We start from the raw sequence: 22,908 nt of genomic DNA, 5'->3' as shown, positions 1-22,908 counted from the left end.
ATCCTACCACGCGCGTACGGGATTCAACTTTACATGTTCAACTGCCCAAAAAACATTGAACATGGAGGTACGCTCCTGTAACCGGAGGCTATAGAGTGTTTCTGCGCCGCTGTTTCTGCGCCGCTGTTTCTGCGCAGCTGTTTCTGCGCAGCTGTTTCTGCGCAGCTGTTCCTGCGCAGCTGTTCCTGCGCAGCTGTTCCTGCGCAGCTGTTCCTGCGCAGCTGTTCCTGTGCAGCTGTTCCTGCGCAGCTGTTCCTGCGCAGCTGTTCCTGCGTAGCTGTTCCTGCGCAGCTGTTCCTGCGCAGCTGTTTCTGCGCAGCTGTTCCTGCGCAGCTGTTCCTGCGCAGCTGTTTCTGCGCAGCTGTTTCTGCGCAGCTGTTTCTGTGCAGCTGTTCCTGCGCAGCTGTTTCTGCGCAGCTGTTTCTGCGCAGCTGTTTCTGCGCAGCTGTTTCTGCGCAGCTGTTTCTGCGCAGCTGTATCTGCGCAGCTGTATCTGCGCAGCTGTTTCTGCGCAGCTGTTTCTGCGCAGCTGTATCTGCGCAGCTGTATCTGCGCAGCTGTATCTGCGCAGCTGTTTCTGCGCAGCTGTTTCTGCGCAGCTGTTTCTGCGCACTGTTTCTGCGCAGCTGTTTCTGCGCAGCTGTTTCTGCGCAGCTGTTTCTGCGCAGCTGCTTCTGCGCAGCTGTTTCTGCGCAGCTGCTTCTGCGCAGCTGTTTCTGCGCAGCTGTTTCTGCGCAGCTGTTTCTGCGCAGCTGTTTCTGCGCAGCCGTTTCTGCGCAGCCGTTTCTGCGCAGCCGTTTCTGCGCAGCCGTTTCTGCGCAGCCGTTTCTGCGCAGCCGTTTCTGCGCAGCCGTTTCTGCGCAGCCGTTTCTGCGCAGCCGTTTCTGCGCAGCCGTTTCTGCGCAGCCGTTTCTGCGCAGCCGTTTCTGCGCAGCCGTTTCTGCGCAGCCGTTTCTGCGCAGCCGTTTTTGCGCATACGTTTCTGCGCAGCCGTTTCTGCGCAGCCGTTTCTGCGCAGCCGTTACTGCGCAGCCGTTTCTGCGCAGCCGTTTCTGCGCAGCCGTTTCTGCGCAGCCGTTTCTGCGCAGCCGTTTCTGCGCAGCCGTATCTGCGCAGCCGTTTCTGCGCAGCCGCTTCTGCGCAGCCGCTTCTGCGCAGCCGCTTCTGCGCAGCCGCTTCTGCGCAGCCGCTTCTGCGCAGCCGCTTCTGCGCATTCGTTTCTGCGCAGCCGTTTCTGCGCAGCCGTTTCTGCGCAGCCGTATCAGCGCAGCCGTTTCTGCGCAGCCGTTTCTGCGCAGCCGTTTCTGCGCAGCCGTTTCTGCGCAGCCGTTTCTGCGCAGCTGTATCTGCGCAGCTGTATCTGCGCAGCTGTATCTGCGCAGCTGTTTCTGCGCAGCTGTTTCTGCGCAGCTGCTTCTGCGCAGCTGCTTCTGCGCAGCTGCTTCTGCGCAGCTGCTTCTGCGCAGCTGATTCTGCGCAGCTGCTTCTGCGCAGCTGCTTCTGCGCAGCTGTTTCTGCGCAGTCGTTTCTGCGCAGCCGTTTCTGCGCAGCCGTTTCTGCGCAGCCGTTTCTGCGCAGCCGTTCCTGCGCAGCTGTTTCTGCGCAGCTGTTCCTGCGCAGCTGTTCCTGTGCAGCTGTTCCTGCGCAGCTGTTTCTGCGCAGCCGTTTCTGCGCAGCCGCTTCTGCGCAGCCGCTTCTGCGCAGCCGCTTCTGCGCTGCCGCTTCTGCGCAGCCGCTTCTGCGCAGCCGCTTCTGCGCAGCCGCTTCTGCGCAGCCGCTTCTGCGCAGCCGCTTCTGCGCAGCCGCTTCTGCGCAGCCGCTTGTGCGCAGCCGCTTCTGCGCAGCCGCTTCTGCGCAGCCGCTTCTGCGCAGCCGCTTCTGCGCAGCCGTTTCTGCGCAGCCGTTTCTGCGCAGCCGTTTCTGCGCAGCCGTTTCTGCGCAGCCGTTTCTGCGCAGCCGTTTCTGCGCAGCCGCTTCTGCGCAGCCGCTTCTGCGCAGCCGCTTCTGCGCAGCCGCTTCTGCGCAGCCGCTTCTGCGCAGCCGCTTCTGCGCAGCCGCTTGTGCGCAGCCGCTTGTGCGCAGCCGCTTCTGCGCAGCCGCTTCTGCGCAGCCGCTTCTGCGCAGCCGCTTCTGCGCAGCTGTTCCTGCGCAGCCGCTTCTGCGCAGCTGTTTCTGATTTTCTGATGAGACTCCACTGCAACAGCATGGGTGACGAACTCCGTACGCGCGCGTGGTCTAGAGATCCTACCACGCGCGTACGGGATTCAACTTTACATGTTCAACTGCCCAAAAAACATTGAACATGGAGGTACGCTCCTGTAACCGGAGGCTATAGAGTGTTTCTGCGCCGCTGTTTCTGCGCCGCTGTTTCTGCGCAGCTGTTTCTGCGCAGCTGTTTCTGCGCAGCTGTTCCTGCGCAGCTGTTCCTGCGCAGCTGTTCCTGCGCAGCTGTTCCTGCGCAGCTGTTCCTGCGCAGCTGTTCCTGCGCAGCTGTTCCTGCGCAGCTGTTCCTGCGTAGCTGTTCCTGCGCAGCTGTTCCTGCGCAGCTGTTTCTGCGCAGCTGTTCCTGCGCAGCTGTTCCTGCGCAGCTGTTTCTGCGCAGCTGTTTCTGCGCAGCTGTTTCTGTGCAGCTGTTCCTGCGCAGCTGTTTCTGCGCAGCTGTTTCTGCGCAGCTGTTTCTGCGCAGCTGTTTCTGCGCAGCTGTTTCTGCGCAGCTGTATCTGCGCAGCTGTATCTGCGCAGCTGTTTCTGCGCAGCTGTTTCTGCGCAGCTGTATCTGCGCAGCTGTATCTGCGCAGCTGTATCTGCGCAGCTGTTTCTGCGCAGCTGTTTCTGCGCAGCTGTTTCTGCGCACTGTTTCTGCGCAGCTGTTTCTGCGCAGCTGTTTCTGCGCAGCTGTTTCTGCGCAGCTGCTTCTGCGCAGCTGTTTCTGCGCAGCTGCTTCTGCGCAGCTGTTTCTGCGCAGCTGTTTCTGCGCAGCTGTTTCTGCGCAGCTGTTTCTGCGCAGCCGTTTCTGCGCAGCCGTTTCTGCGCAGCCGTTTCTGCGCAGCCGTTTCTGCGCAGCCGTTTCTGCGCAGCCGTTTCTGCGCAGCCGTTTCTGCGCAGCCGTTTCTGCGCAGCCGTTTCTGCGCAGCCGTTTCTGCGCAGCCGTTTCTGCGCAGCCGTTTCTGCGCAGCCGTTTCTGCGCAGCCGTTTTTGCGCATACGTTTCTGCGCAGCCGTTTCTGCGCAGCCGTTTCTGCGCAGCCGTTACTGCGCAGCCGTTTCTGCGCAGCCGTTTCTGCGCAGCCGTTTCTGCGCAGCCGTTTCTGCGCAGCCGTTTCTGCGCAGCCGTATCTGCGCAGCCGTTTCTGCGCAGCCGCTTCTGCGCAGCCGCTTCTGCGCAGCCGCTTCTGCGCAGCCGCTTCTGCGCAGCCGCTTCTGCGCAGCCGCTTCTGCGCATTCGTTTCTGCGCAGCCGTTTCTGCGCAGCCGTTTCTGCGCAGCCGTATCAGCGCAGCCGTTTCTGCGCAGCCGTTTCTGCGCAGCCGTTTCTGCGCAGCCGTTTCTGCGCAGCCGTTTCTGCGCAGCTGTATCTGCGCAGCTGTATCTGCGCAGCTGTATCTGCGCAGCTGTTTCTGCGCAGCTGTTTCTGCGCAGCTGCTTCTGCGCAGCTGCTTCTGCGCAGCTGCTTCTGCGCAGCTGCTTCTGCGCAGCTGATTCTGCGCAGCTGCTTCTGCGCAGCTGCTTCTGCGCAGCTGTTTCTGCGCAGTCGTTTCTGCGCAGCCGTTTCTGCGCAGCCGTTTCTGCGCAGCCGTTTCTGCGCAGCCGTTTCTGCGCAGCCGTTCCTGCGCAGCCGTTTCTGCGCAGCCGTTTCTGCGCAGCCGTTTCTGCGCAGCCGCTTCTGCGCAGCCGCTTCTGCGCAGCCGCTTCTGCGCAGCCGCTTCTGCGCAGCCGCTTCTGCGCAGCCGCTTCTGCGCAGCCGCTTCTGCGCAGCCGCTTCTGCGCAGCCGCTTCTGCGCAGCCGCTTCTGCGCAGCCGCTTCTGCGCAGCCGCTTCTGCGCAGCCGCTTCTGCGCAGCCGCTTCTGCGCAGCCGCTTCTGCGCAGCCGCTGCTGCGCAGCCGTTCCTGCGAAGCCGTTCCTGCGCAGCCGTTCCTGCGCAGCCGTTCCTGCGCAGCCGTTCCTGCGCAGCCGTTCCTGCGCAGCCGTTCCTGCGCAGCCGTTCCTGCGCAGCCGTTCCTGCGCAGCCGTATCTGCGCAGCCGTTTCTGCGCAGCCGTTTCTGCGCAGCCGTTTCTGCGCAGCCGTTTCTGCGCAGCCGTTTCTGCGCAGCCGCTTCTGCGCAGCCGCTTCTGCGCAGCCGCTTCTGCGCAGCCGCTTCTGCGCAGCCGCTTCTGCGCAGCCGCTTCTGCGCAGCCGCTTCTGCGCAGCCGCTTCTGCGCAGCCGCTTCTGCGCAGCCGTTTCTGCGCAGCCGTTTCTGCGCAGCCGTTTCTGCGCAGCCGTTACTGCGCAGCCGTTTCTGCGCAGCCGCTTCTGCGCAGCCGCTTCTGCGCAGCCGCTACTGCGCAGCCGCTACTGCGCAGCCGCTTCTGCGCAGCCGCTTCTGCGCAGCCGCTTCTGCGCAGCCGCTTCTGCGCAGCCGCTTCTGCGCAGCCGCTTCTGCGCAGCCGCTTCTGCGCAGCCGCTTCTGCGCAGCCGCTTCTGCGCAGCCGCTTCTGCGCAGCCGCTTCTGCGCAGCCGCTTCTGCGCAGCCGCTTCTGCGCAGCCGCTTCTGCGCAGCCGCTTCTGCGCAGCCGCTTCTGCGCAGCCGCTTATGCGCAGCTGTTCCTGCGCAGCCGTTCCTGCGCAGCCGTTTCTGCGAAGCCGTTTCTGCGCAGCCGCTTCTGCGCAGCTGTTTCTGATTTTCTGATGAGACTTCACTGCAACAGCATGGGTGACGAACTCCGTACGCGCGCGTGGTCTAGAGATCCTACCACGTGCGTACGGGATTTAACTTTACATGTTCAACTGCCCAAAAAACATTGAACATGGAGGTACGCTCCTGTAACCGGAGGCTATAGAGTGTTTCTGCGCCGCTGTTTCTGCGCCGCTGTCTCTGCGCCGCTGTTTCTGCGCAGCTGTTTCTGCAGCTGTTTCTGCGCAGCTGTTTCTGCGCAGCTGTTTCTGCGCAGCTGTTGCTGCGCAGCTGTTCCTGCGCAGCTGTTCCTGCGCAGCTGTTCCTGCGCAGCTGTTTCTGCGCAGCTGTTCCTGCGCAGCTGTTCCTGCGCAGCTGTTCCTGCGCAGCTGTTCCTGCGCAGCTGTTTCTGCGCAGCTGTTTCTGCGCACCTGTTTCTGCGCAGCTGTTCCTGCGCAGCTGTTCCTGCGCAGCTGTTTCTGCGCAGCTGTTTCTGCGCAGCTGTTCCTGCGCAGCTGTTTCTGTGCAGCTGTTTCTGCGCAGCTGTTTCTGCGCAGCTGTTTCTGCGCAGCTGTTTCTGCGCAGCTCTTTCTGCGCAGCTGTATCTGCGCAGCTGTTTCTGCGCAGCTGTATCTGCGCAGCTGTATCTGCGCAGCTGTATCTGCGCAGCTGTATCTGCGCAGCTGTTTCTGCGCAGCTGTTTCTGCGCAGCTGTTTCTGCGCCCTGTTTCTGCGCAGCTGTTTCTGCGCAGCTGTTTCTGCGCAGCTGTTTCTGCGCAGCTGCTTCTGCGCAGCTGCTTCTGCGCAGCTGTTTCTGCGCAGCTGTTTCTGCGCAGCTGTTTCTGCGCAGCTGTTTCTGCGCAGCCGTTTCTGCGCAGCCGTTTCTGCGCAGCCGTTTCTGCGCAGCCGTTTCTGCGCAGCCGTTTCTGCGCAGCCGTTTCTGCGCAGCCGTTTCTGCGCAGCCGTTTCTGCGCAGCCGTTTCTGCGCAGCCGTTTCTGCGCAGCCGTTTCTGCGCAGCCGTTTCTGCGCATACGTTTCTGCGCAGCCGTTTCTGCGCAGCCGTTTCTGCGCAGCCGTTTCTGCGCAGCCGTTTCTGCGCAGCCGTTTCTGCGCAGCCGCTTCTGCGCAGCCGCTTCTGCGCAGCCGCTTCTGCGCAGCCGCTTCTGCGCAGCCGTTTCCGCGCAGCCGCTTCCGCGCAGCCGCTTCCGCGCAGCCGCTTCCGCGCAGCCGCTTCCGCGCAGCCGCTTCTGCGCAGCCGCTTCTGCGCAGCCGCTTCTGCGCAGCCGCTTCTGCGCAGCCGCTTCTGCGCAGCTGTTTCTGCGCAGCTGTTTCTGCGCAGCTGCATCTGCGCAGCTGTTTCTGCGCAGCTGCTTCTGCGCAGCTGCTTCTGCGCAGCTGCTGCTGCGCAGCCGTTTCTGCGCAGCCGTTTCTGCGCAGCCGTTTCTGCGCAGCCGTTTCTGCGCAGCCGCTTCTGCGCAGCCGCTTCTGCGCAGCCGCTTCTGCGCAGCCGCTTCTGAGCAGCCGCTTCTGCGCAGCCGCTTCTGCGCAGCCGCTTCTGCGCAGCCGCTTCTGCGCAGCCGCTTCTGCGCAGCCGCTTCTGCGCCGCCGCTTCTGCGCAGCCGCTTCTGCGCAGCCGCTTCTGCGCAGCCGCTTCTGCGCAGCCGCTTCTGCGCAGCCGCTTGTGCGCAGCCGCTTCTGCGCAGCCGCTTCTGCGCAGCCGCTTCTGCGCAGCCGCTTCTGCGCAGCCGTTTCTGCGCAGCCGTATCTGCGCAGCCGTTTCTGCGCAGCCGTTTCTGCGCAGCCGTTTCTGCGCAGCCGTTTCTGCGCAGCCGTTTCTGCGCAGCCGCTTCTGCGCAGCCGCTTCTGCGCAGCCGCTTCTGCGCAGCCGCTTCTGCGCAGCCGCTTCTGCGCAGCCGCTTCTGCGCAGCCGCTTCTGCGCAGCCGCTTCTGCGCAGCCGCTTCTGCGCAGCCGCTTCTGCGCAGCCGCTTCTGCGCAGCTGTTCCTGCGCAGCCGCTTCTGCGCAGCTGTTTCTGATTTTCTGATGAGACTTCACTGCAACAGCATGGGTGACAAACTCCGTACGCGCGCGTGGTCTAGAGATCCTACCACGCGCGTACGGGATTCAACTTTACATGTTCAACTGCCCAAAAAACATTGAACATGGAGGTACGCTCCTGTAACCGGAGGCTATAGAGTGTTTCTGCGCCGCTGTTTCTGCGCCGCTGTTTCTGCGCAGCTGTTTCTGCGCAGCTGTTTCTGCGCAGCTGTTCCTGCGCAGCTGTTCCTGCGCAGCTGTTCCTGCGCAGCTGTTCCTGCGCAGCTGTTCCTGCGCAGCTGTTCCTGCGCAGCTGTTTCTGCGCAGCTGTTTCTGCGCAGCTGTTTCTGCGCAGCTGTTTCAGCGCAGCTGTATCTGCGCAGCTGTATCTGCGCAGCTGTTTCTGCGCAGCTGTTTCTGCGCAGCTGCTTCTGCGCAGCTGCTTCTGCGCAGCTGCTTCTGCGCAGCTGCTTCTGCGCAGCTGCTTCTGCGCAGCTGTTTCTGCGCAGCTGTTCCTGCGCAGCTGTTTCTGCGCAGCTGTTCCTGCGCAGCTGTTTCTGCGCAGCTGTTTCTGCGCAGCTTTTTCTGCGCAGCTGTTCCTGCGCAGCTGTTTCTGCGCAGCTGTTTCTGCGCAGCTGTTCCTGCGCAGCTGTTTCTGCGAAGCTGTTTCTGCGCAGCTGTTTCTGCGCAGCTGTTTCTGCGCAGCTGTTTCTGCGCAGCTGTTCCTGCGCAGCTGTTTCTGCGCAGCTGTTCCTGCGCAGCTGTTCCTGCGCAGCTGTTCCTGCGCAGCTGTTTCTGCGCAGCTGTTTCTGCGCAGCTGTTCCTGCGCAGCTGTTTCTGCGCAGCTGTTTCTGCGCAGCTGTTCCTGCGCAGCTGTTCCTGCGCAGCTGTTCCTGCGCAGCTGTTCCTGCGCAGCTGTTTCTGCGCAGCTGTTCCTGCGCAGCTGTTCCTGCGCAGCTGTTCCTGCGCAGCTGTTCCTGCGCAGCTGTTCCTGCGCAGCTGTTCCTGCGCAGCTGTTCCTGCGCAGCTGTTCCTGCGCAGCTGTTCCTGCGCAGCTGTTCCTGCGCAGCTGTTCCTGCGCAGCTGTTTCTGCGCAGCTGTTTCTGCGCAGCTGTTTCTGCGCAGCTGTATCTGCGCAGCTGTATCTGCGCAGCTGTTTCTGCGCAGCTGTTTCTGCGCAGCTGCTTCTGCGCAGCTGCTTCTGCGCAGCTGCTTCTGCGCAGCTGCTTCTGCGCAGCTGCTTCTGCGCAGCTGCTTCTGCGCAGCTGTTTCTGCGCAGCTGTTTCTGCGCAGCCGTTTCTGCGCAGCCTTTTCTGCGCAGCCGTTTCTGCGCAGCCGTTTCTGCGCAGCCGTTTCTGCGCAGCCGTTTCTGCGCAGCCGTTTCTGCGCAGCCGTTTCTGCGCAGCCGTTTCTGCGCAGCCGTTTCTGCGCAGCCGTTCCAGCGCAGCCGTTTCTGCGAAGCCGTTTCTGCGCAGCTGTTTCTGCGCAGCTGTTTCTGCGCAGCTGTTTCTGCGCAGCTGTTCCTGCGCAGCTGTTCCTGCGCAGCTGTTCCTGCGCAGCTGTTCCTGCGCAGCTGTTCCTGCGCACCTGTTCCTGCGCACCTGTTCCTGCGCACCTGTTCCTGCGCAGCTGTTCCTGCGCAGCTGTTCCCGCGCAGCTGTTCCCGCGTAGCTGTTCCCGCGCACCTGTTCTCGCGCAGCTGTTCTCGCGCAGCCGTTTCCGCGCAGCCGTTTCCGCGCAGCCGTTTCCGCGCAGCCGCTTCCGCGCAGCCGCTTCCGCGCAGCCGTTTCTGCGCAGCCGTTTCTGCGCAGCCGTTTCTGCGCAGCCGTTTCTGCGCAGCCGTTTCTGCGCAGCCGTTTCTGCGCAGCCGTTTCTGCGCAGCCGTTCCTGCGCTGCTGTTCCTGCGCAGCTGTTTCTGCGAAGCTGTTTCTGCGCAGCTGTTTCTGCGCAGCTGTTTCTGCGCAGCTGTTTCTGCGCAGCTGTTTCTGCGCAGCTGTTCCTGCGCAGCTGTTCCTGCGCAGCTGTTTCTGCGCAGCTGTTCCTGCGCAGCTGTTCCTGCGCAGCTGTTCCTGCGCAGCTGTTCCTGCGCACCTGTTTTTGCGCACCTGTTTTTGCGCACCTGTTCCTGCGCAGCTATTCCTGCGCAGCTGTTCCTGCGCAGCTGTTCCCGCGCACCTGTTCCGGCGCACCTGTTCTCGCGCAGCTGTTCTCGCGCAGCCGTTTCCGCGCAGCCGTTTCCGCGCAGCCGTTTCCGCGCAGCCGCTTCCGCGCAGCCGCTTCCGCGCAGCCGCTTCTGCGCAGCCGTCTCCGCGCAGCTGTTTCTGATTTTCTGATGAGACTTCACTGCAACAGCATGGGTGACGAACTCCGTACGCGCGCGTGGTCTAGAGATCCTACCACGCGCGTACGGGATTCAACTTTACATGTTCAAATGCCCAAAAAACATTGAACATGGAGGTACGCTCCTGTAACCAGAGGCTATAGAGTGTTTCTGCGCCGCTGTTTCTGCGCCGCTGTATCTGCGCCGCTGTTTCTGCGCAGCTGTTTCTGCGCAGCTGTTTCTGCGCAGCTGTTTCTGTGCAGCTGTTTCTGCGCAGCTGTTTCTGCGCAGCTGTTTCTGCGCAGCTGTTTCTGCGCAGCTGTCTCTGCGCAGCTGTTTCTGCGCAGCTGTCTCTGCGCAGCTGTTTCTGCGCAGCTGTTTCTGCGCAGCTGTTTCTGCGCAGCTGTTTCTGCGCAGCTGTTTCTGCGCAGCTGTTTCTGCGCAGCTGTTTCTGCGTAGCTGTTCCTGCGCAGCTGTTTCTGCGCAGCTGTTTCTGCGCAGCTGTTTCTGCGCAGCTGTTTCTGCGCAGCTGTTCCTGCGCAGCTGTTCCTGCGCAGCTGTTTCTGCGCAGCTGTTTCTGCGCAGCTGTTTCTGCACAGCTGTTCCTGCGCAGCTGTTCCTGCGCAGCTGTTTCTGCGCAGCTGTTTCTGCGCAGTTGTTCCTGCGCAGCTGTTTCTGCGCCGCTGTTTCTGCGCCGCTGTTTCTGCGCAGCTGTTTCTGCGCAGCTGTTTCTGCGCAGCTGTTTCTTCGCATCTGTTTCTGCGCAGCTGTTTCTGCGCAGCTGTTTCTGCGCAGCTGTTTCTGCGCAGCTGTTTCTGCGCAGCTGTTTCTGCGCAGCTGTTTCTGCGCTGCTGTTTCTGCGCAGCTGTTTCTGCGCAGCTGTATCTGCGCAGCTGTCTCTGCGCAGCTGTCTCTGCGCAGCTGTTTCTGCGGAGCTGTTTCTGCGCAGCTGTTTCTGCGCAGCTGTTTCTGCGCAGCTGTTTCTGCGCAGCTGTTTCTGCGCAGCTGTTTCTGCGCAGCTGTTTCTGCGCAGCTGTTTCTGCGCAGCTGTTCCTGCGCACCTGTTCCTGCGCAGCTGTTCCTGCGCAGCTGTTCCTGCGCAGCTGTTCCTGCGCAGCTGTTCCTGCGCACCTGCTCCTGCGCACCTGTTCCTGCGCAGCTGTTCCTGCGCACCTGTTCCTCCGCACCTGTTCCTGCGCACCTGTTCCTGCGCACCTGTTCCTGCGCAGCTGTTCCTGCGCAGCTGTTCCTGCGCAGCTGCTCCTGCGCAGCTGTTTCTGCGCAGCTGTTTCTGCGCAGCTGTTTCTGCGCAGCTGTTTCTGCGCAGCTGTTTCTGCGCAGCTGTTTCTGCGCAGCTGTTTCTGCGCAGCTGTTTCTGCGCAGCTGTTTCTGCGCAGCTGTTTCTGCGCAGCTGTTTCTGCGCAGCTGTTCCTGCGCAGCTGTTTCTGCGCAGCTGTTTCTGCGCAGCTGTTTCTGCGCAGCTGTTCCTGCGCAGCTGTTCCTGCGCAGCTGTTTCTGCGCAGCTGTTTCTGCGCAGCTGTTTCTGCGAAGCTGTTTCTGCGCAGCTGTTTCTGCGCAGCTGTTTCTGCGCAGCTGTTCCAGCGCAGCTGTTTCTGCGCAGTTGTTTCTGCGCAGTTGTTCCTGCGCAGCTGCTCCTGCGCAGCTGTACCTGCGCAGCTGTTCTTGCGCAGCTGTTCCTGCGCAGCTGTTCCTGCGCAGCTGTTTCTGCGCAGCTGTTTCTGCGCAGCTGTACCTGCGCAGCTGTTCCTGCGCAGCTGTTCCTGCGCAGCTGTTCCTGCGCAGCTGTTCCTGCGCAGCTGTTCCTGCGCAGCTGTTCCTGCGCAGCTGTTCCTGCGCAGCTGTTCCTGCGCAGCTGTTCCTGCGCAGCTGTTTCTGCGCAGCTGTTCCTGCGCAGCTGTTCCTGCGCAGCTGTTCCTGCGCAGCTGTTTCTGCGCAGCCGTTTCTGCGCAGCCGCTTCCGCGCTGCCGCTTCTGCGCAGCCGCTTCTGCGCTGCCGCTTCTGCGCAGCCGCTTCTGCGCAGCCGCTTCTGCGCAGCCGCTTCTGCGCAGCCGCTTCTGCGCAGCCGCTTCTGCGCAGCCGCTTCTGCGCAGCCGCTTGTGCGCAGCCGCTTCTGCGCAGCCGCTCCTGCGCAGCCGCTTCTGCGCAGCCGCTTCTGCGCAGCCGCTTCTGCGCAGCCGTTTCTGCGCAGCCGTTTCTGCGCAGCCGTTTCTGCGCAGCCGTTTCTGCGCAGCCGTTTCTGCGCAGCCGTTTCTGCGCAGCCGCTTCTGCGCAGCCGCTTCTGCGCAGCCGCTTCTGCGCAGCCGCTTCTGCGCAGCCGCTTCTGCGCAGCCGCTTCTGCGCAGCCGCTTGTGCGCAGCCGCTTGTGCGCAGCCGCTTCTGCGCAGCCGCTTCTGCGCAGCCGCTTCTGCGCAGCCGCTTCTGCGCAGCTGTTCCTGCGCAGCCGCTTCTGCGCAGCTGTTTCTGATTTTCTGATGAGACTCCACTGCAACAGCATGGGTGACGAACTCCGTACGCGCGCGTGGTCTAGAGATCCTACCACGCGCGTACGGGATTCAACTTTACATGTTCAACTGCCCAAAAAACATTGAACATGGAGGTACGCTCCTGTAACCGGAGGCTATAGAGTGTTTCTGCGCCGCTGTTTCTGCGCCGCTGTTTCTGCGCAGCTGTTTCTGCGCAGCTGTTTCTGCGCAGCTGTTCCTGCGCAGCTGTTCCTGCGCAGCTGTTCCTGCGCAGCTGTTCCTGCGCAGCTGTTCCTGCGCAGCTGTTCCTGCGCAGCTGTTCCTGCGCAGCTGTTCCTGCGTAGCTGTTCCTGCGCAGCTGTTCCTGCGCAGCTGTTTCTGCGCAGCTGTTCCTGCGCAGCTGTTCCTGCGCAGCTGTTTCTGCGCAGCTGTTTCTGCGCAGCTGTTTCTGTGCAGCTGTTCCTGCGCAGCTGTTTCTGCGCAGCTGTTTCTGCGCAGCTGTTTCTGCGCAGCTGTTTCTGCGCAGCTATTTCTGCGCAGCTGTATCTGCGCAGCTGTATCTGCGCAGCTGTTTCTGCGCAGCTGTTTCTGCGCAGCTGTATCTGCGCAGCTGTATCTGCGCAGCTGTATCTGCGCAGCTGTTTCTGCGCAGCTGTTTCTGCGCAGCTGTTTCTGCGCACTGTTTCTGCGCAGCTGTTTCTGCGCAGCTGTTTCTGCGCAGCTGTTTCTGCGCAGCTGCTTCTGCGCAGCTGTTTCTGCGCAGCTGCTTCTGCGCAGCTGTTTCTGCGCAGCTGTTTCTGCGCAGCTGTTTCTGCGCAGCTGTTTCTGCGCAGCCGTTTCTGCGCAGCCGTTTCTGCGCAGCCGTTTCTGCGCAGCCGTTTCTGCGCAGCCGTTTCTGCGCAGCCGTTTCTGCGCAGCCGTTTCTGCGCAGCCGTTTCTGCGCAGCCGTTTCTGCGCAGCCGTTTCTGCGCAGCCGTTTCTGCGCAGCCGTTTCTGCGCAGCCGTTTCTGCGCAGCCGTTTTTGCGCATACGTTTCTGCGCAGCCGTTTCTGCGCAGCCGTTTCTGCGCAGCCGTTACTGCGCAGCCGTTTCTGCGCAGCCGTTTCTGCGCAGCCGTTTCTGCGCAGCCGTTTCTGCGCAGCCGTTTCTGCGCAGCCGTATCTGCGCAGCCGTTTCTGCGCAGCCGCTTCTGCGAAGCCGCTTCTGCGCAGCCGCTTCTGCGCAGCCGCTTCTGCGCAGCCGCTTCTGCGCAGCCGCTTCTGCGCATTCGTTTCTGCGCAGCCGTTTCTGCGCAGCCGTTTCTGCGCAGCCGTATCAGCGCAGCCGTTTCTGCGCAGCCGTTTCTGCGCAGCCGTTTCTGCGCAGCCGTTTCTGCGCAGCCGTTTCTGCGCAGCCGTTTCTGCGCAGCTGTATCTGCGCAGCTGTATCTGCGCAGCTGTTTCTGCGCAGCTGTTTCTGCGCAGCTGCTTCTGCGCAGCTGCTTCTGCGCAGCTGCTTCTGCGCAGCTGCTTCTGCGCAGCTGATTCTGCGCAGCTGCTTCTGCGCAGCTGCTTCTGCGCAGCTGTTTCTGCGCAGTCGTTTCTGCGCAGCCGTTTCTGCGCAGCCGTTTCTGCGCAGCCGTTTCTGCGCAGCCGTTTCTGCGCAGCCGTTCCTGCGCAGCCGTTTCTGCGCAGCCGTTTCTGCGCAGCCGTTTCTGCGCAGCCGCTTCTGCGCAGCCGCTTCTGCGCAGCCGCTTCTGCGCAGCCGCTTCTGCGCAGCCGCTTCTGCGCAGCCGCTTCTGCGCAGCCGCTTCTGCGCAGCCGCTTCTGCGCAGCCGCTTCTGCGCAGCCGCTTCTGCGCAGCCGCTTCTGCGCAGCCGCTTCTGCGCAGCCGCTTCTGCGCAGCCGCTGCTGCGCAGCCGCTTCTGCGCAGCCGCTGCTGCGCAGCCGTTCCTGCGAAGCCGTTCCTGCGCAGCCGTTCCTGCGCAGCCGTTCCTGCGCAGCCGTTCCTGCGCAGCCGTTCCTGCGCAGCCGTTCCTGCGCAGCCGTTCCTGCGCAGCCGTTCCTGCGCAGCCGTATCTGCGCAGCCGTTTCTGCGCAGCCGTTTCTGCGCAGCCGTTTCTGCGCAGCCGTTTCTGCGCAGCCGCTTCTGCGCAGCCGCTTCTGCGCAGCCGCTTCTGCGCAGCCGCTTCTGCGCAGCCGCTTCTGCGCAGCCGCTTCTGCGCAGCCGCTTCTGCGCAGCCGCTTCTGCGCAGCCGCTTCTGCGCAGCCGCTTCTGCGCAGCCGCTTCTGCGCAGCCGCTTCTGCGCAGCCGTTTCTGCGCAGCCGTTTCTGCGCAGCCGTTTCTGCGCAGCCGTTTCTGCGCAGCCGTTTCTGCGCAGCCGCTTCTGCGCAGCCGCTTCTGCGCAGCCGCTACTGCGCAGCCGCTACTGCGCAGCCGCTACTGCGCAGCCGCTTCTGCGCAGCCGCTTCTGCGCAGCCGCTTCTGCGCAGCCGCTTCTGCGCAGCCGCTTCTGCGCAGCCGCTTCTGCGCAGCCGCTTCTGCGCAGCCGCTTCTGCGCAGCCGCTTCTGCGCAGCCGCTTCTGCGCAGCCGCTTCTGCGCAGCCGCTTCTGCGCAGCCGCTTCTGCGCAGCCGCTTCTGCGCAGCCGCTTATGCGCAGCCGCTTATGCGCAGCTGTTCCTGCGCAGCTGTTCCTGCGCAGCCGTTTCTGCGCAGCCGCTTCTGCGCAGCTGTTTCTGATTTTCTGATGAGACTTCACTGCAACAGCATGGGTGACGAACTCCGTACGCGCGCGTGGTCTAGAGATCCTACCACGTGCGTACGGGATTCAACTTTACATGTTCAACTGCCCAAAAAACATTGAACATGGAGGTACGCTCCTGTAACCGGAGGCTATAGAGTGTTTCTGCGCCGCTGTTTCTGCGCCGCTGTTTCTGCGCCGCTGTTTCTGCGCCGCTGTTTCTGCGCAGCTGTTTCTGCAGCTGTTTCTGCGCAGCTGTTTCTGCGCAGCTGTTTCTGCGCAGCTGTTGCTGCGCAGCTGTTCCTGCGCAGCTGTTCCTGCGCAGCTGTTCCTGCGCAGCTGTTTCTGCGCAGCTGTTCCTGCGCAGCTGTTCCTGCGCAGCTGTTCCTGCGCAGCTGTTTCTGCGCAGCTGTTTCTGCGCAGCTGTTTCTGCGCAGCTGTTCCTGCGCAGCTGTTCCTGCGCAGCTGTTCCTGCGCAGCTGTATCTGCGCAGCTGTTTCTGCGCAGCTGTATCTGCGCAGCTGTATCTGCGCAGCTGTATCTGCGCAGCCGTTTCTGCGCAGCCGTTTCTGCGCAGCCGTTTCTGCGCAGCCGTTTCTGCGCAGCCGTTTCTGCGCAGCCGTTTCTGCGCAGCCGTTTCTGCGCAGCCGTTTCTGCGCATACGTTTCTGCGCAGCCGTTTCTGCGCAGCCGTTTCTGCGCAGCCGTTTCTGCGCAGCCGTTTCTGCGCAGCCGCTTCTGCGCAGCCGCTTCTGCGCAGCCGCTTCTGCGCAGCCGCTTCTGCGCAGCCGCTTCTGCGCAGCCGCTTCTGCGCAGCCGTTTCCGCGCAGCCGCTTCCGCGCAGCCGCTTCCGCGCAGCCGCTTCTGCGCAGCCGCTTCTGCGCAGCCGCTTCTGCGCAGCCGCTTCTGCGCAGCCGCTTCTGCGCAGCCGTTTCTGCGCAGCTGTTTCTGCGCAGCTGTTTCTGCGCAGCTGTTTCTGCGCAGCTGCATCTGCGCAGCTGTTTCTGCGCAGCTGCTTCTGCGCAGCTGCTTCTGCGCAGCTGCTGCTGCGCAGCCGTTTCTGCGCAGCCGTTTCTGCGCAGCCGTTTCTGCGCAGCCGCTTCTGCGCAGCCGCTTCTGCGCAGCCGCTTCTGCGCAGCCGCTTCTGCGCAGCCGCTTCTGCGCAGCCGCTTCTGCGCAGCCGCTTCTGCGCAGCCGCTTCTGCGCAGCCGCTTCTGCGCAGCCGCTTCTGCGCAGCCGCTTGTGCGCAGCCGCTTCTGCGCAGCCGCTTCTGCGCAGCCGCTTCTGCGCAGCCGCTTCTGCGCAGCCGTTTCTGCGCAGCCGTATCTGCGCAGCCGTTTCTGCGCAGCCGTTTCTGCGCAGCCGTTTCTGCGCAGCCGTTACTGCGCAGCCGTTTCTGCGCAGCCGTTTCTGCGCAGCCGCTTCTGCGCAGCCGCTTCTGCGCAGCCGCTTCTGCGCAGCCGCTTCTGCGCAGCCGCTTCTGCGCAGCCGCTTCTGCGCAGCCGCTTCTGCGCAGCCGTTTCTGCGCAGCCGTTTCTGCGCAGCCGTTTCTGCGCAGCCGCTTCTGCGCAGCCGCTTCTGCGCAGCCGCTTCTGCGCAGCCGCTTCTGCGCAGCCGCTTCTGCGCAGCCGCTTCTGCGCAGCTGTTCCTGCGCAGCCGCTTCTGCGCAGCTGTTTCTGATTTTCTGATGAGACTTCACTGCAACAGCATGGGTGACGAACTCCGTACGCGCGCGTGGTCTAGAGATCCTACCACGCGCGTACGGGATTCAACTTTACATGTTCAACTGCCCAAAAAACATTGAACATGGAGGTACGCTCCTGTAACCGGAGGCTATAGAGTGTTTCTGCGCCGCTGTTTCTGCGCCGCTGTTTCTGCGCAGCTGTTTCTGCGCAGCTGTTTCTGCGCAGCTGTTCCTGCGCAGCTGTTCCTGCGCAGCTGTTCCTGCGCAGCTGTTCCTGCGCAGCTGTTCCTGCGCAGCTGTTCCTGCGCAGCTGTTCCTGCGCAGCTGTTCCTGCGCAGCTGTTTCTGCGCAGCTGTTCCTGCGCAGCTGTTCCTGCGCAGCTGTTTCTGCGCAGCTGTTTCTGCGCAGCTGTTTCTGAGCAGCTGTTCCTGCGCAGCTGTTTCTGCGCAGCTGTTTCTGCGCAGCTGTTTCTGCGCAGCTGTTTCTGCGCAGCTGTTTCTGCGCAGCTGTATCTGCGCAGCTGTATCTGCGCAGCTGTTTCTGCGCAGCTGTTTCTGCGCAGCTGTATCTGCGCAGCTGTATCTGCGCAGCTGTATCTGCGCAGCTGTTTCTGCGCAGCTGTTTCTGCGCAGCTGTTTCTGCGCACTGTTTCTGCGCAGCTGTTTCTGCGCAGCTGTTTCTGCGCAGCTGTTTCTGCGCAGCCGTTTCTGCGAAGCCGTTTCTGCGCAGCCGTTTCTGCGCAGCCGTTTCTGCGCAGCCGTTTCTGCGCAGCCGTTTCTGCGCAGCCGTTTCTGTGCAGCCGTTTCTGCGCAGCCGTTTCTGCGCAGCCGTTTCTGCGCAGCCGTTTCTGCGCAGCCGTTTCTGCGCAGCCGTTTCTGCGCAGCCGTTTCTGCGCATACGTTTCTGCGCAGCCGTTTCTGCGCAGCCGTTTCTGCGCAGCCGTTTCTGCGCAGCCGTTTCTGCGCAGCCGTTTCTGCGCAGCCGTTTCTGCGCAGCCGTATCTGCGCAGCCGTTTCTGCGCAGCCGCTTCTGCGCAGCCGCTTCTGCGCAGCCGCTTCTGCGCAGCCGCTTCTGCGCAGCCGCTTCTGCGCAGCCGTTTCTGCGCAGCCGTTTCTGCGCAGCCGTTTCTGCGCAGCCGTATCAGCGCAGCCGTTTCTGCGCAGCCGTTTCTGCGCAGCCGTTTCTGCGCAGCTGTATCTGCGCAGCTGTATCTGCGCAGCTGCTTCTGCGCAGCTGTTTCTGCGCAGCTGCTTCTGCGCAGCTGCTTCTGCGCAGCTGCTTCTGCGCAGCTGATTCTGCGCAGCTGATTCTGCGCAGCTGCTTCTGCGCAGCCGCTTCTGCGCAGCCGTTTCTGCGCAGTCGTTTCTGCGCAGCCGCTTCTGCGCAGCCGCTTCTGCGCAGCCGCTTCTGCGCAGCCGCTTCTGCGCAGCCGCTTCTGCGCAGCCGCTTCTGCGCAGCCGCTTCTGCGCAGCTGTTCCTGCGCAGCCGCTTCTGCGCAGCTGTTTCTGATTTTCTGATGAGACTCCACTGCAACAGCATGGGTGACGAACTCCGTACGCGCGCGTGGTCTAGAGATCCTACCACGCGCGTACGGGATTCAACTTTACATGTTCAACTGCCCAAAAAACATTGAACATGGAGGTACGCTCCTGTAACCGGAGGCTATAGAGTGTTTCTGCGCCGCTGTTTCTGCGCCGCTGTTTCTGCGCAGCTGTTTCTGCGCAGCTGTTTCTGCGCAGCTGTTCCTGCGCAGCTGTTCCTGCGCAGCTGTTCCTGCGCAGCTGTTCCTGCGCAGCTGTTCCTGTGCAGCTGTTCCTGCGCAGCTGTTCCTGCGCAGCTGTTCCTGCGTAGCTGTTCCTGCGCAGCTGTTCCTGCGCAGCTGTTTCTGCGCAGCTGTTCCTGCGCAGCTGTTCCTGCGCAGCTGTTTCTGCGCAGCTGTTTCTGCGCAGCTGTTTCTGTGCAGCTGTTCCTGCGCAGCTGTTTCTGCGCAGCTGTTTCTGCGCAGCTGTTTCTGCGCAGCTGTTTCTGCGCAGCTGTTTCTGCGCAGCTGTATCTGCGCAGCTGTATCTGCGCAGCTGTTTCTGCGCAGCTGTTTCTGCGCAGCTGTATCTGCGCAGCTGTATCTGCGCAGCTGTATCTGCGCAGCTGTTTCTGCGCAGCTGTTTCTTCGCAGCTGTTTCTGCGCACTGTTTCTGCGCAGCTGTTTCTGCGCAGCTGTTTCTGCGCAGCTGTTTCTGCGCAGCTGCTTCTGCGCAGCTGTTTCTGCGCAGCTGCTTCTGCGCAGCTGTTTCTGCGCAGCTGTTTCTGCGCAGCTGTTTCTGCGCAGCTGTTTCTGCGCAGCCGTTTCTGCGCAGCCGTTTCTGCGCAGCCGTTTCTGCGCAGCCGTTTCTGCGCAGCCGTTTCTGCGCAGCCGTTTCTGCGCTGCCGTTTCTGCGCAGCCGTTTCTGCGCAGCCGTTTCTGCGCAGCCGTTTCTGCGCAGCCGTTTCTGCGCAGCCGTTTCTGCGCAGCCGTTTTTGCGCATACGTTTCTGCGCAGCCGTTTCTGCGCAGCCGTTTCTGCGCAGCCGTTACTGCGCAGCCGTTTCTGCGCAGCCGTTTCTGCGCAGCCGTTTCTGCGCAGCCGTTTCTGCGCAGCCGTTTCTGCGCAGCCGTTTCTGCGCAGCCGTACCTGCGCAGCCGTTTCTGCGCAGCCGCTTCTGCGCAGCCGCTTCTGCGCAGCCGCTTCTGCGCAGCCGCTTCTGCGCAGCCGCTTCTGCGCAGCCGCTTCTGCGCATTCGTTTCTGCGCAGCCGTTTCTGCGCAGCCGTTTCTGCGCAGCCGTTTCTGCGCAGCCGTTTCTGCGCCGCCGTATCAGCGCAGCCGTTTCTGCGCAGCCGTTTCTGCGCAGCCGTTTCTGCGCAGCCGTTTCTGCGCAGCCGTTTCTGCGCAGCTGTATCTGCGCAGCTGTATCTGCGCAGCTGTATCTGCGCAGCTGTTTCTGCGCAGCTGTTTCTGCGCAGCTGCTTCTGCGCAGCTGCTTCTGCGCAGCTGCTTCTGCGCAGCTGCTTCTGCGCAGCTGATTCTGCGCAGCTGCTTCTGCGCAGCTGCTTCTGCGCAGCTGTTTCTGCGCAGTCGTTTCTGCGCAGCCGTTTCTGCGCAGCCGTTTCTGCGCAGCCGTTTCTGCGCAGCCGTTTCTGCGCAGCCGCTGCTGCGCAGCCGTTCCTGCGAAGCCGTTCCTGCGCAGCCGTTCCTGCGCAGCCGTTCCTGCGCAGCCGTTCCTGCGCAGCCGTTCCTGCGCAGCCGTTCCTGCGCAGCCGTTCCTGCGCAGCCGTATCTGCGCAGCCGTTTCTGCGCAGCCGTTTCTGCGCAGCCGTTTCTGCGCAGCCGTTTCTGCGCAGCCGGTTCTGCGCAGCCGCTTCTGCGCAGCCGCTTCTGCGCAGCCGCTTCTGCGCAGCCGCTTCTGCGCAGCCGCTTCTGCGCAGCCGCTTCTGCGCAGCCGCTTCTGCGCAGCCGCTTCTGCGCAGCCGCTTCTGCGCAGCCGCTTCTGCGCAGCCGTTTCTGCGCAGCCGTTTCTGCGCAGCGGTTTCTGCGCAGCCGTTTCTGCGCAGCCGTTTCTGCGCAGCCGTTTCTGCGCAGCCGCTTCTGCGCAGCCGCTTCTGCGCAGCCGCTACTGCGCAGCCGCTACTGCGCAGCCGCTACTGCGCAGCCGCTTCTGCGCAGCCGCTTCTGCGCAGCCGCTTCTGCGCAGCCGCTTCTGCGCAGCCGCTTCTGCGCAGCCGCTTCTGCGCAGCCGCTTCTGCGCAGCCGCTTCTGCGCAGCCGCTTCTGCGCAGCCGCTTCTGCGCAGCCGCTTCTGCGCAGCCGCTTCTGCGCAGCTGCTTATGCGCAGCCGCTTATGCGCAGCTGTTCCTGCGCAGCTGTTCCTGCGCAGCCGTTTCTGCGCAGCCGCTTCTGCGCAGCTGTTTCTGATTTTCTGATGAGACTTCACTGCAACAGCATGGGTGACGAACTCCGTACGCGCGCGTGGTCTAGAGATCCTACCACGTGCGTACGGGATTCAACTTTACATGTTCAACTGCCCAAAAAACATTGAACATGGAGGTACGCTCCTGTAACCGGAGGCTATAGAGTGTTTCTGCGCCGCTGTATCTGCGCCGCTGTTTCTGCGCCGCTGTTTCTGCGCAGCTGTTTCTGCAGCTGTTTCTGCGCAGCTGTTTCTGCGCAGCTGTTTCTGCGCAGCTGTTGCTGCGCAGCTGTTGCTGCGCAGCTGTTCCTGCGCAGCTGTTCCTGCGCAGCTGTTTCTGCGCAGCTGTTCCTGCGCAGCTGTTCCTGCGCAGCTGTTCCTGCGCAGCTGTTTCTGCGCAGCTGTTTCTGCGCAGCTGTTTCTGCGCAGCTGTTCCTGCGCAGCTGTTCCTGCGCAGCTGTTTCCGCGCAGCTGTTTCTGCGCAGCTGTTCCTGCGCAGCTGTTTCTGCGCAGCTGTTTCTGCGCAGCTGTTTCTGCGCAGCTGTTTCTGCGCAGCTGTTTCTGCGCAGCTGTTTCTGCGCAGCTGTATCTGCGCAGCTGTTTCTGCGCAGCTGTATCTGCGCAGCTGTATCTGCGCAGCTGTATCTGCGCAGCTGTTTCTGCGCAGCTGTTTCTGCGCAGCTGTTTCTGCGCCCTGTTTCTGCGCAGCTGTTTCTGCGCAGCTGTTTCTGCGCAGCTGTTTCTGCGCAGCTGCTTCTGCGCAGCTGCTTCTGCGCAGCTGTTTCTGCGCAGCTGTTTCTGCGCAGCTGTTTCTGCGCAGCTGTTTCTGCGCAGCTGTTTCTGCGCAGTTGTTTCTGCGCAGCCGTTTCTGCGCAGCCGTTTCTGCGCAGCCGTTTCTGCGCAGCCGTTTCTGCGCAGCCGTTTCTGCGCAGCCGTTTCTGCGCAGCCGTTTCTGCGCAGCCGTTTCTGCGCAGCCGTTTCTGCGCAGCCGTTTCTGCGCAGCCGTTTCTGCGCAGCCGTTTCTGCGCAGCCGTTTCTGCGCATACGTTTCTGCGCAGCCGTTTCTGGGCAGCCGTTTCTGCGCAGCCGTTTCTGCGCAGCCGTTTCTGCGCAGCCGCTTCTGCGCAGCCGCTTCTGCGCAGCCGCTTCTGCGCAGCCGCTTCTGCGCAGCCGCTTCTGCGCAGCCGTTTCCGCGCAGCCGCTTCCGCGCAGCCGCTTCCGCGCAGCCGCTTCCGCGCAGCCGCTTCTGCGCAGCCGCTTCTGCGCAGCCGCTTCTGCGCAGCCGCTTCTGCGCAGCTGTTTCTGCGCAGCTGTTTCTGCGCAGCTGTTTCTGCGCAGCTGTTTCTGCGCAGCTGCATCTGCGCAGCTGTTTCTGCGCAGCTGCTTCTGCGCAGCTGCTGCTGCGCAGCCGTTTCTGCGCAGCCGTTTCTGCGCAGCCGTTTCTGCGCAGCCGCTTCTGCGCAGCCGCTTCTGCGCAGCCGCTTCTGCGCAGCCGCTTCTGCGCAGCCGCTTCTGCGCAGCCGCTTCTGCGCAGCCGCTTCTGCGCAGCCGCTTCTGCGCAGCCGCTTCTGCGCAGCCGCTTCTGCGCAGTCGCTTCTGCGCAGCCGCTTCTGCGCAGCCGCTTCTGCGCAGCCGCTTGTGCGCAGCCGCTTCTGCGCACCCGTTCTGCGCAGCCGCTTCTGCGCAGCCGCTTCTGCGCAGCCGTTTCTGCGCAGCCGTATCTGCGCAGCCGTTTCTGCGCAGCCGTTTCTGCGCAGCCGTTACTGCGCAGCCGTTTCTGCGCAGCCGTTTCTGCGCAGCCGCTTCTGCGCAGCCGCTTCTGCGCAGCCGCTTCTGCGCAGCCGCTTCTGCGCAGCCGCTTCTGCGCAGCCGCTTCTGCGCAGCCGCTTCTGCGCAGCCGCTTCTGCGCAGCCGCTTCTGCGCAGCCGTTTCTGCGCAGCCGTTTCTGCGCAGCCGCTTCTGCGCAGCCGTTTCTGCGCAGCCGTTTCTGCGCAGCCGTTTCTGCGCAGCCGTTTCTGCGCAGCCGTTTCTGCGCAGCCGTTTCTGCGCAGCCGTTTCTGCGCATACGTTTCTGCGCAGCCGTTTCTGCGCAGCCGTTTCTGCGCAGCCGTTACTGCGCAGCCGTTTCTGCGCAGCCGTTTCTGCGCAGCCGTTTCTGCGCAGCCGTATCTGCGCAGCCGTTTCTGCGCAGCCGCTTCTGCGCAGCCGCTTCTGCGCAGCCGCTTCTGCGCAGCCGCTTCTGCGCAGCCGTTTCTGCGCAGCCGTTTCTGCGCAGCCGTTTCTGCGCAGCCGTATCAGCGCAGCCGTTTCTGCGCAGCCGTTTCTGCGCAGCCGTTTCTGCGCAGCCGTTTCTGCGCAGCCGTTTCTGCGCAGCCGTTTCTGCGCAGCCGCTTCTGCGCAGCCGCTTCTGCGCAGCCGCTTCTGCGCAGCCGCTTCTGCGCAGCTGATTCTGCGCAGCTGATTCTGCGCAGCTGCTTCTGCGCAGCCGCTTCTGCGCAGCCGTTTCTGCGCAGTCGTTTCTGCGCAGCCGTTTCTGCGCAGCCGTTTCTGCGCAGCCGTTTCTGCGCAGCCGTTTCTGCGCAGCCGTTTCTGCGCAGCCGTTTCTGCGCAGCCGTTTCTGCGCAGCCGTTCCTGCGCAGCCGTTTCTGCGCAGCCGCTTCTGCGCAGCCGCTTCTGCGCAGCCGCTTCTGCGCAGCCGCTTCTGCGCAGCCGCTTCTGCGCAGCCGCTTCTGCGCAGCCGCTTCTGCGCAGCCGCTTCTGCGCAGCCGCTTCTGCGCAGCCGCTTCTGCGCAGCCGCTTCTGCGCAGCCGCTTCTGCGCAGCCGCTTCTGCGCAGCCGCTTCTGCGCAGCCG

At 63.1% G+C, this 22,908-nt stretch overlaps 2 protein-coding genes across 2 annotated transcripts; both read right to left on the bottom strand.

Moving 5' to 3' along the window:
* Nucleotides 1–3: 3 nt before the first annotated feature.
* On the bottom strand, nucleotides 4–11,744 carry LOC126232334 (uncharacterized). Its single transcript, XM_049942612.1, has 6 exons — nucleotides 9,371–11,744; nucleotides 6,992–9,252; nucleotides 4,978–6,876; nucleotides 4,555–4,833; nucleotides 2,324–4,455; nucleotides 4–2,194 (listed from the first exon to the last, which is right to left on the bottom strand). The coding sequence occupies exons 1-6, from the start codon at nucleotides 11,742–11,744 to the stop codon at nucleotides 4–6; spliced, it is 11,136 nt and encodes a 3,711-aa protein (XP_049798569.1).
* A 123-nt stretch (nucleotides 11,745–11,867) lies between these two features.
* Nucleotides 11,868–22,121, bottom strand: LOC126232333 (trichohyalin-like). The gene is made up of 8 exons (XM_049942611.1): nucleotides 20,145–22,121; nucleotides 19,793–20,029; nucleotides 18,687–19,679; nucleotides 17,708–18,601; nucleotides 16,195–17,592; nucleotides 14,568–16,079; nucleotides 14,121–14,399; nucleotides 11,868–14,021 (listed from the first exon to the last, which is right to left on the bottom strand). The coding sequence occupies exons 1-8, from the start codon at nucleotides 22,119–22,121 to the stop codon at nucleotides 11,868–11,870; spliced, it is 9,444 nt and encodes a 3,147-aa protein (XP_049798568.1).
* Nucleotides 22,122–22,908: the final 787 nt, after the last annotated feature.

The sequence above is a fragment of the Schistocerca nitens genome, unplaced genomic scaffold, assembly GCF_023898315.1.
Source record: "Schistocerca nitens isolate TAMUIC-IGC-003100 unplaced genomic scaffold, iqSchNite1.1 HiC_scaffold_468, whole genome shotgun sequence".
In the NCBI taxonomy this organism is placed as follows: domain Eukaryota; kingdom Metazoa; phylum Arthropoda; class Insecta; order Orthoptera; family Acrididae; genus Schistocerca; species Schistocerca nitens.
Note: the sequence above shows the minus strand (reverse complement) of the source record. Positions and strands in the feature narration are given on the sequence as shown.

Coding starts and splice junctions, on each gene's coding strand:
- LOC126232334 (XM_049942612.1), bottom strand. CDS start 11,744: ATGCTGTTGCAGTGGAGTCTCATCAGAAAATCAGAAACAGCTGCGCAG. Junction 9,253..9,370: donor TAGCCTCTGGTTACAGGAGC/GTACCTCCATGT, acceptor ATGCTGTTGCAG/TGAAGTCTCATCAGAAAATC. Junction 6,877..6,991: donor AACATGTAAAGTTGAATCCC/GTACGCGCGTGG, acceptor GCGGCTGCGCAG/GAACAGCTGCGCAGAAGCGG.
- LOC126232333 (XM_049942611.1), bottom strand. CDS start 22,121: ATGCGCAGAAACGGCTGCGCAGAAACGGCTGCGCAGAAACGGCTGCGC. Junction 19,680..19,792: donor TGCGCAGAAGCGGCTGCGCA/GTAGCGGCTGCG, acceptor ACGGCTGCGCAG/AAACCGCTGCGCAGAAACGG. Junction 16,080..16,194: donor AACATGTAAAGTTGAATCCC/GTACGCGCGTGG, acceptor GCGGCTGCGCAG/GAACAGCTGCGCAGAAGCGG.